Source organism: Protopterus annectens, chromosome 10.part0 (genome assembly GCF_019279795.1).
Source record: "Protopterus annectens isolate FY-2018-M chromosome 10.part0, PAN1.0, whole genome shotgun sequence".
Lineage (NCBI taxonomy): Eukaryota > Metazoa > Chordata > Ceratodontiformes > Protopteridae > Protopterus > Protopterus annectens.
Window position 1 is genome coordinate 706,164,535 of NC_056744.1, and position 15,391 is coordinate 706,179,925.

A 15,391-nucleotide genomic window follows, 5' to 3' on the forward strand; every position below is an offset into this window, starting at 1 on the left:
GAAATGCTGTCAAAATATCACTGCTTTCCCCACCCTTTATTCCACATCCAGTACATACATTTTTCTAATCCATACCCATTCTCTCATATTATATTATACAGAACTTCCCAATACCTGTATGTCCATATTGACCACAGACAACTTGTAATTATCTTATCCATTCTCTCCACCTCTCGATTATGCACATTTCTATAACAGCCATACTATATAATGTCCGTACTAATAATGACAGTGCTGTTTTTTAAGAATGCACTTTGTATCAAGGTCCAAAACCCTTCTATCTTTTTGCAGTGCATAAACATATATTCCACAGTCTTCCAAGGTCAGTAGAGGAAAAACAGAGGTATTCCTAGTTAACCACTCAGCTGTGGCTCTGCAAAATGGGGGGGGGGGGTGATTTAGGATTGGCTGGACCACTATGTTTTCTAATTAGTTAGAAAATATCTGCATTGTGACCAGAGGAGAATGTTGGAAATGACATTTACACATCTTTGGGACAGGTTGTTTAACTGTTGTCATGTTTTAGGAATGCTTCATTTATCTTTACCGGGTTGGATATCAGTGGCAAAAATTATATTTTGCCCAACTTTACCATATTTTGTAATGCATACCTCCTCTGCCTCAATAATTTTAGATAAAGAAGACAGATAAAATAATTAAACAATTATTTAGATAGGAGTAGGTGCCCACATCTCTCAGTGACTCCCTGCAATGATTACAACTTAGGTATCCATGATATTACAGAGTAAGTAGCTGTTTTCATGTTGCCTCATCTTTTCTAGATTCATGGAGATGTGTCTCTGTTCTAAACTCATGGGATCTTGGACGGGGGTATATTATTGTATTACCGGAGGGCCTATCCTGCTGGCACACTGTTAATTATTCACACATAACATGCTTCCTTCTGTATGCCCAATCATACCTGATCAATGGCAAGAGGTCTATTACTGTTGATCTGGAAAAACTTAATATAGTAGATGGAATCACATGGATTCATAGAATGATTGGGAAAATAGAGAAATTGAAGTCTTAGCCTACTTCTGATACCTAAAGGGTTCCTTTAGCTTATCGTAAATGAATGGCTAGAGGTATTTTTAGCTTATAAATAACTTTTTCTGAATCTTCTCTGAGTATGGGTGTATGTACACTAGTCCATGAACTTTTCCCTGCAGTGCACCACTTGGGGCAATTAAGAATGCACACACACACACATATATATATATATATATATATATATATATATATATATATATATATGGGTCTACTGCTTTTCATCGAATACCATGTATTAGAAAAAGAGCAGTAGACCGCTCAGTTACGCGAAAGTGCACTTATTTGAAAGTGCACTTTCGCAAACACAGCTTCTACGAACGGATCGCACCACAGTGGAGGACAGCAGGAAAACATGCTATGTCCTCCACTGTGGTGCAGTAGTTATGGACCTTAGAGTTAGGGCGCATGGTAAGGGGATAGCTAATAATGCTATCCCCTTACCATGACCCACATCCTAAACCTAAGGTCTGTAACTACCACACCACAGTGGAGGATAGACTGTCCTCCACTGTGGTGCAGTAGTCACAGACCTTAGGGTTAGGGCGCGGGTCATGGTAAGGGGATAGCCCTAGTAGCTATCCCCTTACCATGACCTGCGCCCTAACCCTAAGGTCCGCAACTACTGCACTAAAGTCAGTAGTAGCCTGTTCGCTGAAGCAGGTTTCGCGAAAGTGCACTTTCGATTAAGTGCACTTTCGCATAACCCAGGGTCTACTGTGTGAGTTCGAAGAAGTGTATTTTCAAACTTTTACATTAGACTCATATATATATATATATATATGTATATATATATATATATATATATATATATATATATATATATATATATATATATATATATATATATATATATATATATATGTATATATAAGTTGCTCCATTCGAACAAAGTGGAGGTCATCTTACAGTGTGTACAGAATGATGTTTATGAGCATGCAGAGAACACACTCCCAATAACAATACCTGTTGATATAACTGTTATACATTAGTTTTGGGAGGGTTGCACACTTTTGCATTAAGCGGTACTGCAGTCTGCAAAATGAGTTGCAAGGGGATGACCATTTAGTCAATGAAGTGCAATAACTGCACAAGGAAAGTGGCTGATTTTATTCATATATTTTGGGCTTACACCCTCTGTGGGAACTGGCAACCAGATTGTGATCGAATGTGACCAGCTTTCCCTTTGCTTTCTCCATAACTGCATGGTTTATTGTTTACCTTGCCTCAAAGTATAGTTTGCTGACAAAGGGAATATGTGAAGTTATACAGTTAGCCGTGATAATTTGGTATACATAGTGCATCATATTAGAAAAACCCATTTGGCTTATCATTGGTACGGGCATTGTAATGTTTTAAAGAAGCAAACTAAGTGGGGAAGGAGAGACTCAGTGGTCTGACAGCTCTAGATTGGAAGTGTGTTCATCTTTATATTTTAAGGATTATAATGCCTGCTGGGTTAACTATCAAAGAATCCTACACAACTCTATGCATTTTAAGTGAAATGCATTCCAGGATACTTTAAAGCAAATATTAAACTAGACTGGGTCTATATTACCATGTCGACAGGGCTGTTCATAGAATGCCCTCACGTCGACACATATACACTGGAATACCAAAATTTCGAACGGCCACAAAAACAATTTTTTTCCCAGGGAAAAAATTTGCTTGGCCATTGCTGGGAATTTGCCATTTCCGTTACTGTAGTGCAATCTCTGAGTTGGTTTATTTAAGTAGGGGGTGTGTGGGGGCACAGCCCACTTCATTGCATCTGTTGGTTTGTTTTTTTTTATTGTTGGCCCAGCGATTTTTTTTCTCTGGAAAAATAGCTTTTGTGGCCGTTTGAAATATTGGTATTCTGGTGTCCAGTATATGTGTCGACGTAAGGGCGTTCGATGAACAGCACTGACAACATGGTAATATAGGTCCAACTAGACTCTATTATATGGAATTTGTGCATATTCACGTGGAGAGGAACAGGCCTTTAATCAGTAATATTTATCCTTAACCATTATATAATATAAGCCTGCTAGACTTCCAGTTTATGAATAGTCAGAATGTATACACAACTGTTTATAATTGTGTGTGTGTGTGTATGTGTGTGTGTGTGTGTGTGTGTGTGTGTGTGTGTGTGTGTGTGTGTGTGTGTGTGTGTAAGACACCTGTTATGTTAAGGCTGTCAATTTATTTACACAATGCATTATAATAAATAAATCTTACAAAAGCAGACAACATTTTTATTTATTTATTTTATTTATTTAACATTTGTTAACCGGGAAAATCCGACTTGGAATGAAGCCAATTTTCAGTGTAGGCCTGGGGAAAAAGACCCCAGATGTAATATATATATATATATATATATATATATATATATATATATATATATATATATATATATATATATAAATTTTTATTTTATTTATTTATTTATTTATTTGACATTTGTTAACTCGGTTAAAAACTGCTAAAGAACTCTAAAGAACAAAGTAAAAATGAAAACGCAGAAAGTTTTCATACGTTTAATAAAACACCACAAACTTCATCAGAATAAATACAAAAACTTGAAACCACCCTTTAAATACTTTTCATGTGCAAAAAAAATCATCCAGTGACAAAATGTTTCAAATAAATTATTTAAATAGCCACTGTGATGTAATGAAAATTTAAAAATACGCTACAAATGTTTTAGCATTCCATATGTATAAAAACATGAAAATGTATGTATATAATAGTCAACAATAACAAACTACTACACACATCAAGTAAAGCCCATTTTGTGAACAGCTTGGCTCACTACATCAAAGCCTTTGTAACTGAAGAAAACACTTGATGTTAATAGTTTCATTTAGTCCTGGAGGGTAGTCTGCTCTTAAAGCTATCTGTCATTTAGTTTCCCTACATTCTAATAAGGCTTTAAAATTACCCGCCAAAGGACCACATACTACTTTGTCTAAAACAAAGAATGTAAATTTCTTAAAATTGTTACATAATAAAACATGTCGTGCCAGTATATTATTCCTGTCTTTGTTTCTCACTGCCAGCACATGTTCATAAATCCTTCTACTTAGTGACCTGATGGTCTTGCCAACATAAAAACTAGTTCAAGAATTACATACTGCGAGATAAACAATACCCACAGAATCACATGTAAACCTCTCCTTTGCCCAAATAACTTTCTTGAAATGTTTCAACTCAACAGAACCTGAATTGGCTATGTATTAACTGGGTTAGTCCAACTGAGCCAAGGCCCATTTTCAGTAGAGACCCGAGGAGAAAAACTCCAGTACATAGACAAAATTATAATTGCACATAATAACTCTGAAATATCAATGTAAAAACATCAAAATAACAGAATAAGACTGACATACACAGTGGATGTAAGTATGTAATTACAGTAGGAAAAATTTACATGGTAAATGGAGGCTTTAACTCTAGAGAAAATGCAATAGAGACAGTCCTTGTTTACCATGTTAACACGCATATCATAAGGTACAGCAAGAGTGACTCCTCCCAACATACGAGTACAAGAATTTAGTTAAGAAATACAATGGATGAATGTTTGTACTTGCTACATATAAGCACATTTATCCATGTTCCTCAAGCTCATCCTAGCTCCCTGTTGCTCTGCTGACACCTCTATCCATGTGATTCTACAGCTTAGAAAAATGTACCAGCTGTTGGTTCTTAACCATAGTTTGAAGCACTGCTCCTGCTTTGTTAAGGTACATCATCCTAATCACTGTTACATTAAAAACTATTGTGAACAGTATTTTGAGGGTGAGACAGTCAGCTATTTCAAAGCATCCTGGGAAGGGCCTATAAAGACAGCTAGCCTGTCATATAGTGAAGCAAATGAACCCGAAGGATGAATTAATGTGTCATATTAAAAGTTTTACTACAAAAATGGAAAGAAGAGAGAATGAGACAAACTTATAGAGAATGCAGAACTGTACACCCAAATTCCTGCAAATGCCTCCTTAGTGCATGCATTAATTGTGATAATATTGTGTGTATTATGACTGTTATAGTCCATATGGGTGGTAATGACCTGAGACTATATGAAGTAAGACATCAACAAACTCGCTAATTAATAGACTCAGGCAGATATAAGCCTAGCACTGAGCAGCATACTACATTCTCCAAAGATGATGACACTTTACCAACAGAAAATGATTGATTTTAACAACTGGCTTAGCTTCTGGTGTCAGTCCAGGGAGGTACAATATTTGATGGCCTGGGAGAAGATGGTCTGCACTTACGCCTCTAGACTTTCAGATATTGTGAAAGACCTTTTCCATCCCCATAGTACCTTTTGTAGTCAATGTCAAACTGATAAACCTACTGAATTAACTGAACCTGTGAAGGAATATCTGAAGGTGGTATTGCTCAATGCTAGAAATCTTAACAAGAAACTCCACTCCCTGCAAGCCTTCCTCTCCTTGGAGAGTGTAGACATCTGTGTATTAACTGAGACATGGTTTAAAGTCACTGAGATTACCCCAGCAATGCAAGGTTATAATGCCTTTCACACCTTTAGACCAGATACTGCACAGGAGGGAACTAAAGGTGGAGGAGTCTCAGTCTATATTTAAAAAAAAAACTCACACACAATCTAGTTAAAGTGTATGACCCACTGGAACACATACATGTGCAACTCACCATAAACAGGGTGTCAGACTATATTCTTGCAACCTATAGGTCCCCCTCCACATCCTAGGAGACCCATACTACCTATCTTAATGCACTAGAGTCCCTCGCCATTCAACCCAATACAATATTCAGGGGGCTCAGCTACCCCTCTATATATTGGGAATCCTACACCACGTCTAGGGCACAAGGCCAGTAATTCCTAAACTTTATTAATACCAACATCCTGGAACAGCTGGTCCATTCTCCTGTCAGGGGTAAAAACATCCTTGACTCATGAACATGGGCGGCTGATGATCCTAGCCCAGTGTAATGTCTTTGCTCATCAGATCTGATTATACGGCAGTATTACTTAAAATAAAAATTACATCTGGGGATCCAGCAAAACAAACACCTTTAGGAACTACTCCAAGGCAAACCTTTCTCTACTAAGCAACACCTTGGCTAAATTCCATGCACCCACAAATGCAGTAAACACCACAGCATAAACTGAGCTATTTACAAAATCTCTGTCCAGCCATATTGATAGCTGTATAGAGTGAGCTGTGCCCACTCATATTAAGAATAATACAAACTCAAAAAGTAAGCCACCCTGGTGGAATCACAATATGTATTACTCAGCTTAAGCACAATCTAAAAAGGCAGCTAAAAGGGTTAATTAATACTTCAAATGCTAAATTTAAAGAAAACATAGCTTTTCAGGCAAAGGACAACTACAAAGCATTTTAGAACTATGTCTGTAAGCTCTGGGAAATACACAACAGTGCCCAGACCTTATTGTAAATGGTTTCATCCACACTGAACAAGAGACGACTGCCAACCTTTTGGCTGACAGGTTCAGATCAAATTTCTTCCCCATCCCCCCTGATAGTCCAAAGGAAATACTGCATACAACAATCCCTCCAACCATCACTAAGGAACACATCATCAATGCACTTTCCAAGGCCATAAACACTGCATCAATGGGCCCCAATAACATCTTAGGATGTTTAATAAACAGTATGAAACATGACCTCTCTGGTCTACTTGAAACACTTTCTGACTGGACCCTCCATCAGATTTTGTGCCCAAGGAATGGAAGATGTCTACAGTCATTCCCCTGCACAAAGCAGGTCCAAGCACTGATTCAGGTAACTAAAATCCTATACATTTTCCCAGCCTCATATGTAAGGCCATGAAAAGCATCATCATGGACATGATAAATGAGGACATAGGTAACCTGCAAATGCTGGACCCTATGTTAAAGTAATGGCATGCCTATTAAATCTATGGGACTTTTTTGAGAAGGTCACCAAAGCATTGGATGAAGGTAAGACTGTATAGTTGCAGTCCAGCTTACCTCGACCTGGCCAAGGCTTTTGATACAATACTCCACTCAGGCGTTATAGACAAGCTCACTAATTTAGGTTGTTGTTGTTGTGTCTTTCGGCTTTTCCCAGTTAGGGGTCGCCACAGTGGAACTCCGGTCCGCTAATGATTGGCAGTAGATTTTTACGTGCTGGCTTGCTGGGCCTAACGCACAACCTTCAGTGAAGGAATGCCCATTCACACATGTCACCACACAAAGACGCTCTAACTGAGAATCGAACGGGCAATGTCTAACTGTGAGGTGACAACGCTACCACAGCAACACCACCGCAGTACAAGCTCACTAATTTAGGTAAAAACCCTTTTATCACTCACTGGGTAGTCAACTGGCTTATTGACAGGACCCAGAAGGTCAAAATAGTTTAGGCTACTACCATCAAGAAACCAGTCTCTAGCAGAGTCCTCCAGGGCTCCATACTGGGCCTGCTCCTTTTTTACATCTATTTCTCTAAAGGTTTACATTCTTCAAGAAGGTCTATCTCTGACTAACAAAAATGGTGCCAAGCCATGGTCTTAAACTCACTGCTAAAAATAATACATATGCCTTTCCTTTGGGAAGTCAACCATCCTGGCTAATTACCATGCTGATAATACACCCTTAAGAGTTGAACCAGTGGTCAGGGATCTCCTCAGAGGTTTGTTACCACTGGATGAGGAATAGGAAATTTATCCTGTTTAGATACAGGACATCATTAGTCTTGTAACAATCTATGAATCTATTAAGAATACACTAAAATATAATCAGTTTTAGTTGCTCAGTAAACTTTATTAGCACAAGCCATTATTTATTTGTAGGAGTACTATAGGACTGAGATATGATCATTGAGGTTAGACAGCTAATTCTATTTTATATCATATATCAAAAAACCCCTATATAACTGTACACATACACAAACACATAACTGGTATCACACATGCAAAAATCAACATGAAAATACACATTATTTATTTTTTTGCAACAAAATTTTAAAGTATTATAAAAAATCACTTAATTTAAGGACTTATTTAGATTACATTGTCCTGTGCTACTCTATTTTTATAAACATGGCTACCTTATGAAGATAATTTTTGGAAGCCACTGACATCTTCCCATACCATGAATATGTTTGAATCTCTGTTATCATCTCTCATATGCCTGTTGTAATGACTTGCATAATTATTGTTATCAGAACATCTACAGGATTAAGGTGACACAATTTCATAACAAATCAAGAATATCTAATATTTTCAGGGTCTATATTATATGAACAAATGTTCATAATATCAAACGCTCTAAAGAGCGAAAATGCTGGATCTCAAATGGATAGGAATTATAATTTAACTAAAGAAGAGCATATAGCTCTGAAGCAACTTCAGAATAACCGTGACATAATTATCAGGCCTGCAGATAAGGGTTGACCAATAGTAGTTGTAGATTTGGTCTGGTACAATGGGACTATGAACAATTTATTTAAAGATGATAAATTTCATTTAGTTATTAGTAAAAGCAATGTTAAACAGATGGAAATTAACATTAGATGCACACCGAATAAGTTATATCAACAGAAATTACTACCGAAGGAGCTATTTGACTATGTCTTGGTAAAAGATCCTTTACTTCCCATCATACAAGTGTTATCCAAGTTGCATAAGGATAGAATAAATCTACCTATGCGTCCTATAGTTGCAGGATGCAACTGGTGCACCAAACCAATATCTATTTATTTAGAGAAGTCCTTGAGACCACTGCTTAGTATCATGCCACATGTTTTGAAAGATACGCAGCATTTTTTGAGTGATTTACTCCGAGATCACACTACAGTGAGGAAAGGGCAAATATTCCAACCTTCACTGTACTGCAATCCCACAAGAAGCACTTCAAGGTCCGGCATTTCCGCTCTTTAGAGTGTTCAAAATTATGAACATTTTTTCATATAACATAGACCCTATTTTCAAATGCTCTATAAGGATTGTACCTCAACTCTTCTTAAGTTGTACAGAACCACTTCAGTTCTAGGAATGGACTTCTAATATCAGAAAATAATTTTTTGTATATATCTCTGATCAAGCATTGTATTCTGAAACATATAAAGTAATTGACTTTACACTTTGTGCAGGCATTAGAGCTCTGAATAGAATGCCTTGGCTTACTTGAACCAATAATTAAGTGCCAAGTTATCATTGTCAGTTTGGTAACTCTGATGCACAGAATGATGATGTGTACAGCTATAAATTAAATTTATTATTTAATTGATTTATTTTACATTTGTTTACCGGCAAAGTCCAACTGGGTGGGTTGCCCATTTTCAGTGGAGGCCCAAGGAGAAAAGCTCCATATCAGTACAATATAATCAATAGAAACAACAGAAACAATACATAAATATAACATATATTTGCACAAAGAAATTATACAAATAAGTATAACAGTAGAGTCAAGAAACATACAGTCTAAGATTGGCAAAAAAGCATACTGATACAAATTATTTATAAGATAAATTCACTAGAAAAATCTTTAAGAGTGAAATTCTTTATATGTCAGTTTTTAGGGGGTTATGGTAATTAGCTGGGACATCGACCCATGCTCATTTGCGTATGCCTAACATAAATCGAGCACTTGACAAATGGTCAATTTGGATTCTGTAACTTTCTGTAAGGGGTATGAATTGTGGACTGTTTTCATGGGGTCTTACAAAGATTCATATACTTTAATTATGTATTTATAGTTTTATGTCAAAAGTGAGACTTGTTCTGAAAACTAGGAAATAAGGGACAAAACATATATGTACTATGTCTGTAAATGTTGTGGGAAGATATCTAAATGCATGTCTTTTTTGCAAGTTTACTGGAATAGCCATTGTCAAATAGATTGTGCACTAAACAAACATTGATATGGCTCTTGCCACACCCTTCAAAGTACCTCTGACATTTGGTAGAAAGATGAATGTGTTGTTATGAGTGCCCTAGATTTTTCAGTCAGACCATATTGAAGAGTTGCAGGGATGTAAGGATTTGTTCAGTTTTGATTCCTTTTCAAATATTGATCTTGAAGTAATACTAGGATGTATATCTGGAAATAAAAGATTATGAGAATGCTGAAATTGTGATTGTGAAACAGCTGGAGCAGTTGTGCGTCTTCTAGTAAGAAAAGGAAAAAAAAAAAAAAAAAAAACGTCTGGCAAAATCAAGCTTCATTATTATAATGGATTGCATATCGTAAACTCCCCAGCCAAATAGAAACCTTACTCTAAAACATTATTGCAGATGAAGTTAAAGTGAAAAAATACAGATGCTAATGTTTCCTATGAATTAAAAAAATAATATTAACCATCTCGATAAAAATGAGTATCTAAATGAAACTGCTGGAATAGGAATCTAACCTTAGATAAAACAAAGACAATTAGAAAAAAAAACATTAAAATGAAAATAGAATTGAACCTTACAACTGGAAAATGACATTAGTGGCTACATGGAACATATCCTACAAAAATAACGGAAATAAGACTATGCTACCTAAAAATATAACTAAACTGTAAAACTAACAAAACCTAACAAAGTCTTCACTGTGGTCCTAAAATTTTCAAAAATATACTTGACGCTTTAGAAATCACCTTAATTCTACCTTAATTCTACACTAGTAAATTAGTCATGAAAGAACTCATTCATAAGTAACTATGAAGCCTGCCTAAAGTCCTATTGAATATGCATGTACAGCAAACAGAGTAATGAAGACGGTATTTCCTTTACTAGTTATATAAACTTAAAATCCATTAGATGTTGGGATGTAACATTAGCTGGGACAGTAGCGAAAAACATATATAATAAGGTTAATTGAGGCAAGCCATTAAAGTGGAAGTTTTTAAGGGGTGGTATTAGTGAAATGTTTTGATAGTGAACAAAGTCTGCAAAAAAGTAGAACAAAAATGTATACATGGAATAAATCAAAGAAAACAATCAGGGTAAAAAGACAAGCAAAGTATTAATACTTCACATACTGCGTACTTTGCTTTTTGCAATGATGAAGCAAAATACATTGAAAAAAACTGACATATTTTGATATTCAGTCCATGGGTTGTAGTTGTTCTATCTCCTATATATATTTTTTTCTTTTAGAAGGTCTAAACATGTATATCAAATGTTAGTGCCAATAAGTTACAAGCCATGTTTTCTTTTAACTTTAAGGGACTGAGAAAGTGTGACTGGCTGCACTCTGTACAACAATCTATGGGAAGAGAATGAATGACACATTAATGGATTTTAATATATGCTAAGCAGCTGTTTTGCACTTATAGTAGTACTAGTAGTAATACTAATAGTAGTAGCATTAGTTATACTAGTAGTAATAGCAGCAGTAGAACTACTAATAGCAGTAGTAGTGGTAGTAGTAATAGTAGTAGTAGCTGTAGTACTAGTAGTGGCAGTAGTAGTAGCAGTAATATTAGTAGTACTGGTAGTAGTACTAATACTAGTATTAGGAGTAGCAGTAGTATTAACAGTAGTAGTACTAGTAGTAGTGGTAGTAGTAATAGTAGTAGTAGCTGTAGTACTAGTAGTGGCAGTAGTAGTAGCAGTAATACTAGTAGTACTGGTAGTAGTACTAATACTAGTATTAGGAGTAGCAGTAGTATTAACAGTAGTAGTACTAGTAGTAGTGGTAGTAGTACTATCAGTAGAAGTTTGGGATTGGGAGGGTGGCCTAATGGTTAAGGTGTTTGCCTTACAAACACAAGGTGCAGGATTTGAGTTTCACAAGGGATAATTGGCTAGACTTACAATGGCTCACAAGGGCATTTAGCTTAGTACTAACCTATGAACCTATGAACCTATAAGTAGTAAGAGTAGTAGTAATAGTGGCATTAGTAGTAATAGTAGCAGCAGTAGTACTAGTAGTAGTACTAGTCATAGTAGTAGTGGTAGTTATAGTAGTAGTAGTACATATGAGGTATATACCAACAGGTGTGAATGTTCTCCTAGCTGCTGGTATATAGGTAGAACTGTATAGATGTTAAAAACTGGAATTCAACAGCAGTTAAGTGAAGTTAAAAGTATTTCATAATTAATGTTACAGAACTCCATATTAATGAAGGTGTGTACTAGGCTAACGACCACTGGGGCATTTCTAAGCCCAACCATTCATCCCAAATCTCTGACAAGTTTTGTCACCCTTGCTAGTGTAAGCAGGGGTTTGGGAGATGAAACATTTACAAGCAGTGGCCTGAGAGATGAATCATTTACAGGCTGCCTGTGTCCATTAGAAACATAGGTGCTAAACCTTGAATTGGGTTAAGGAGGCACTTTGCCTCACATGGCTAGGGAGCTTGTTCCAGAGAAGGGGTAGATCCTGGGAGATATGCCTGACTTTGAAGAACATCCTATTTATATCACAGGAGAGATTCAAGTCTTTAGAATGGGTAATTCTGGTGTTTGTTTTGTGAATATAGAGGAAGCACATCACATTGTTTTGTGAATATAGAGGAAGCACATCACAGTGGAGTCCTACAATGCCTTGTACGTTGGACATAGGTTTTCCCTCAACAGCCTATAAGAGACAAAATACAGAGACAGGGCTTCAGGCAGTCTGCATAGGGCATGTTATTTATGCCTTGTATTCTTTTACTGAGGAACCTCTTGGATGTTCCAGTTGTTGGATTTGCCTGGTAATGTACATACCTAAGAAGCACTGTAGTTAATGATAGGTCTGAAGAGTGCCAACAAACATGGGACGATGACTTACTTGGACCTAGATCTTTCTTTTTAAGTTGCACAACATAGAATGGTTTCCTCACTACTGTAGACACTTGATAGTCAAAAGCGACGTATGTCGTCTAGTCCCTGACTACTAGGTTGACTGTTAGGGTTGTGTTGTCAATATGGTTGTTTTCAGGGGTGGCTGGCTTCCTGAAGGATACTACTGGTATTTAGTTTTAGTCCATGGCTCTGACAGCTGCCTGTGTCAGCCCTTCCTGGAGAACATCAGTGTTGGTTGTGGGATTCTATGATGCTCTTAATTTGCAGTTGTCTGCAAATTTAGTAAGCTAGAGGCCCTTGATTTTGGCCTTGACTTCAGAGAAGGAGATGTCAAAAAGGAGTGGCCCCATCACCTATCCCTGAGGGGCTCTACTGGTGACTGGCCTCTTTGTAGGGGTGGACTCCCCAATTCTAACTTGGTGGGTCCTATCTGTGAGCCAGCTGGGTAGCCACCGGGTGACGTAAGTGTTTACACCTAACCTCTTGAGTTTGTCAACCATGCCTGAGTCAGGTATTGTGTCACATACCTTAGACAAATTAAAATAGGCAATGTGAACTGTTTTGCCCTCACCCATTGCTTTAGTGACCTTCTCGAAGAAGTGCACTAGGTTGACTAGGCATGCAAGCATCTACAAATCTGGGGATATAACATGATGGTGGGTATTGCTAATCCAATCAAAACCTACTAAATTACAGTCCTAACAACTGTCATGATCAAAAGTGATGCAAAAAGCAACATCTATAGGCTTCTAGAGTTTCAGTGAAATGGTTCTTCAGTTATATACTTTCTGTCATCTTTTTTCGACAATTTGAGGTTAAGTCAAACCTACTTTTGACAAAATATCACAGAGCCATCTCCCTATCTATCTGTCTATCTATCTATCTATATACATACGCATATGCTCAATATTTAGTAATGTTAGAAATGACCAAGCACTTTAGACATACTTGTCTGTGCATTTTTTTTCTTAGGATAATATGACCATAAAAATGATTACTAAAATTGATATTGCAATTTTACAATGCAAAAAAGGCAGGGAGAGCACATATATAATAGAGTAACATCACAGTGTGTAAGAATGTGTCACCTTGGTGTCTGTTTTCCAATAGATAAAATGTTCTCTTTCCATTTTATTGCTAAATACCCACAGTGCTGTGCCTTAATTTAACTTAATGTGGTAGGATATGCAATGCCACTTTCTTTCTTTTTGGTTTTAATGCAAAGCAAAAAAGTCAAAACTGACAGCTAACCAACAGCTAACTGATCCTGTTCCTCCAAATTCATTCCACTATATGCTAGATTAGTCACAGCTTTAACAAGTGAAAATGTGTAGCTATAAATACAAAAATGCCAGAGTCATCAAAGTTATCTGGAGGGAGGCCAAGTCTATGATGAATTTTAAATCAAGCCAATGTTTCCATGACACAAGAGGCATAAATTGTAGTTATCACTGTTAACAACCCATAGCACATTTTATTAATAGGACAGAGAAACCTGTCATTTTATGAGGTCTTTTGTACTGAAAGACTTATTGCTCTGTGATAACCTAAAGTACAAAAACTATTATTATTATTATATGCAGTAAAATATTTCAGTATTACACTTAACAAAAGAAAGATTCAATCATAATTTATAACTATATTTCTGTACTATGTTCTAATATGGAAATAGGATGATGTCTGCTTTGTGCACAGATTAACCCTTTGATTTCTGAAACATATTGTGCCAACGACAACTGAGAATACTAACACAGTATGAGAGCTCTCACCTGAATGTGTCTTTGTTAGCCTCATGGCTATTATCATGAACATAACAGACCTTCTGGGCCACCACGTCTAACTGGCTGAAACTGGAAATGGGCACACCGGGATAATTGATGTACTCAATCTGGCCATGCACAGGTGGCACTGAGACGGCATACAGCAGCTCCTCCGGTTTGCCAGAGCCATCTGTTGCCATGAGAACATCTGTCATCAAGGTCACCCTGTCACCCTCTGTTAAAGTTACAGGTTTGGTGAGTAGAACAATGTCACCTAGGAAATAAAAGGGGTAGAAATTAAAATACAAGTGTCTACACTTAGTTTCTTTTTTCATTCTAGCCAATATTTAAAAAGAAATGCAATACATAAAACGGCAGTTTTGAAAAGCAAGTAGCTGATGAAATGGCATATTGAGCTTATTTTATCAGTGCCAAAAGAATATGTATTAGATTACTGACATAAGCATTAATATGAGTGTGTGTGCATGTGTGTCTGACTGCATGCCTGGGTCTATGTGCAGGTGCAGCGGGAAAATAATACATTCTATTTCATTAGACATTTTTTTGCTACAGATCACCTGCTTTTCACATTGTAAACAAATACATTTTTATTCTGTTATATTATTTTACAAATCTACACTTTGCTTCTGATTCATGCAACCCCCTTATTTTCTTCTATGGTACGAACTTCACCCTGCAGCTAATGGTACATCCGCTAGCTCTTTTTAACTGGCACCTGCCAAATCTCATCTTCATCTAGTAGCCACTAAAGCAGTTCAACTATGTTTTTTTTTAGTTCTCAGTTATTTCATAGATACAGCATGGGAATTATGGGTAAATAA

The 15,391-nt window shown here is 36.7% G+C and overlaps 1 protein-coding gene across 2 annotated transcripts in view; it reads right to left on the minus strand.

Annotated features, from left to right (window-relative positions):
- Nucleotides 1–15,391, minus strand: part of LOC122813289 (FRAS1-related extracellular matrix protein 1-like) — a 1,751,891-nt gene that overhangs the window by 541,072 nt on the left and 1,195,428 nt on the right. For both annotated transcript variants that reach the window (XM_044085535.1, XM_044085536.1), the window contains exon 24: nt 14,559–14,823. In XM_044085535.1, the coding sequence (XP_043941470.1) occupies nt 14,559–14,823 (265 nt within the window). The remainder of the gene's footprint in view (nt 1–14,558; nt 14,824–15,391) is intronic.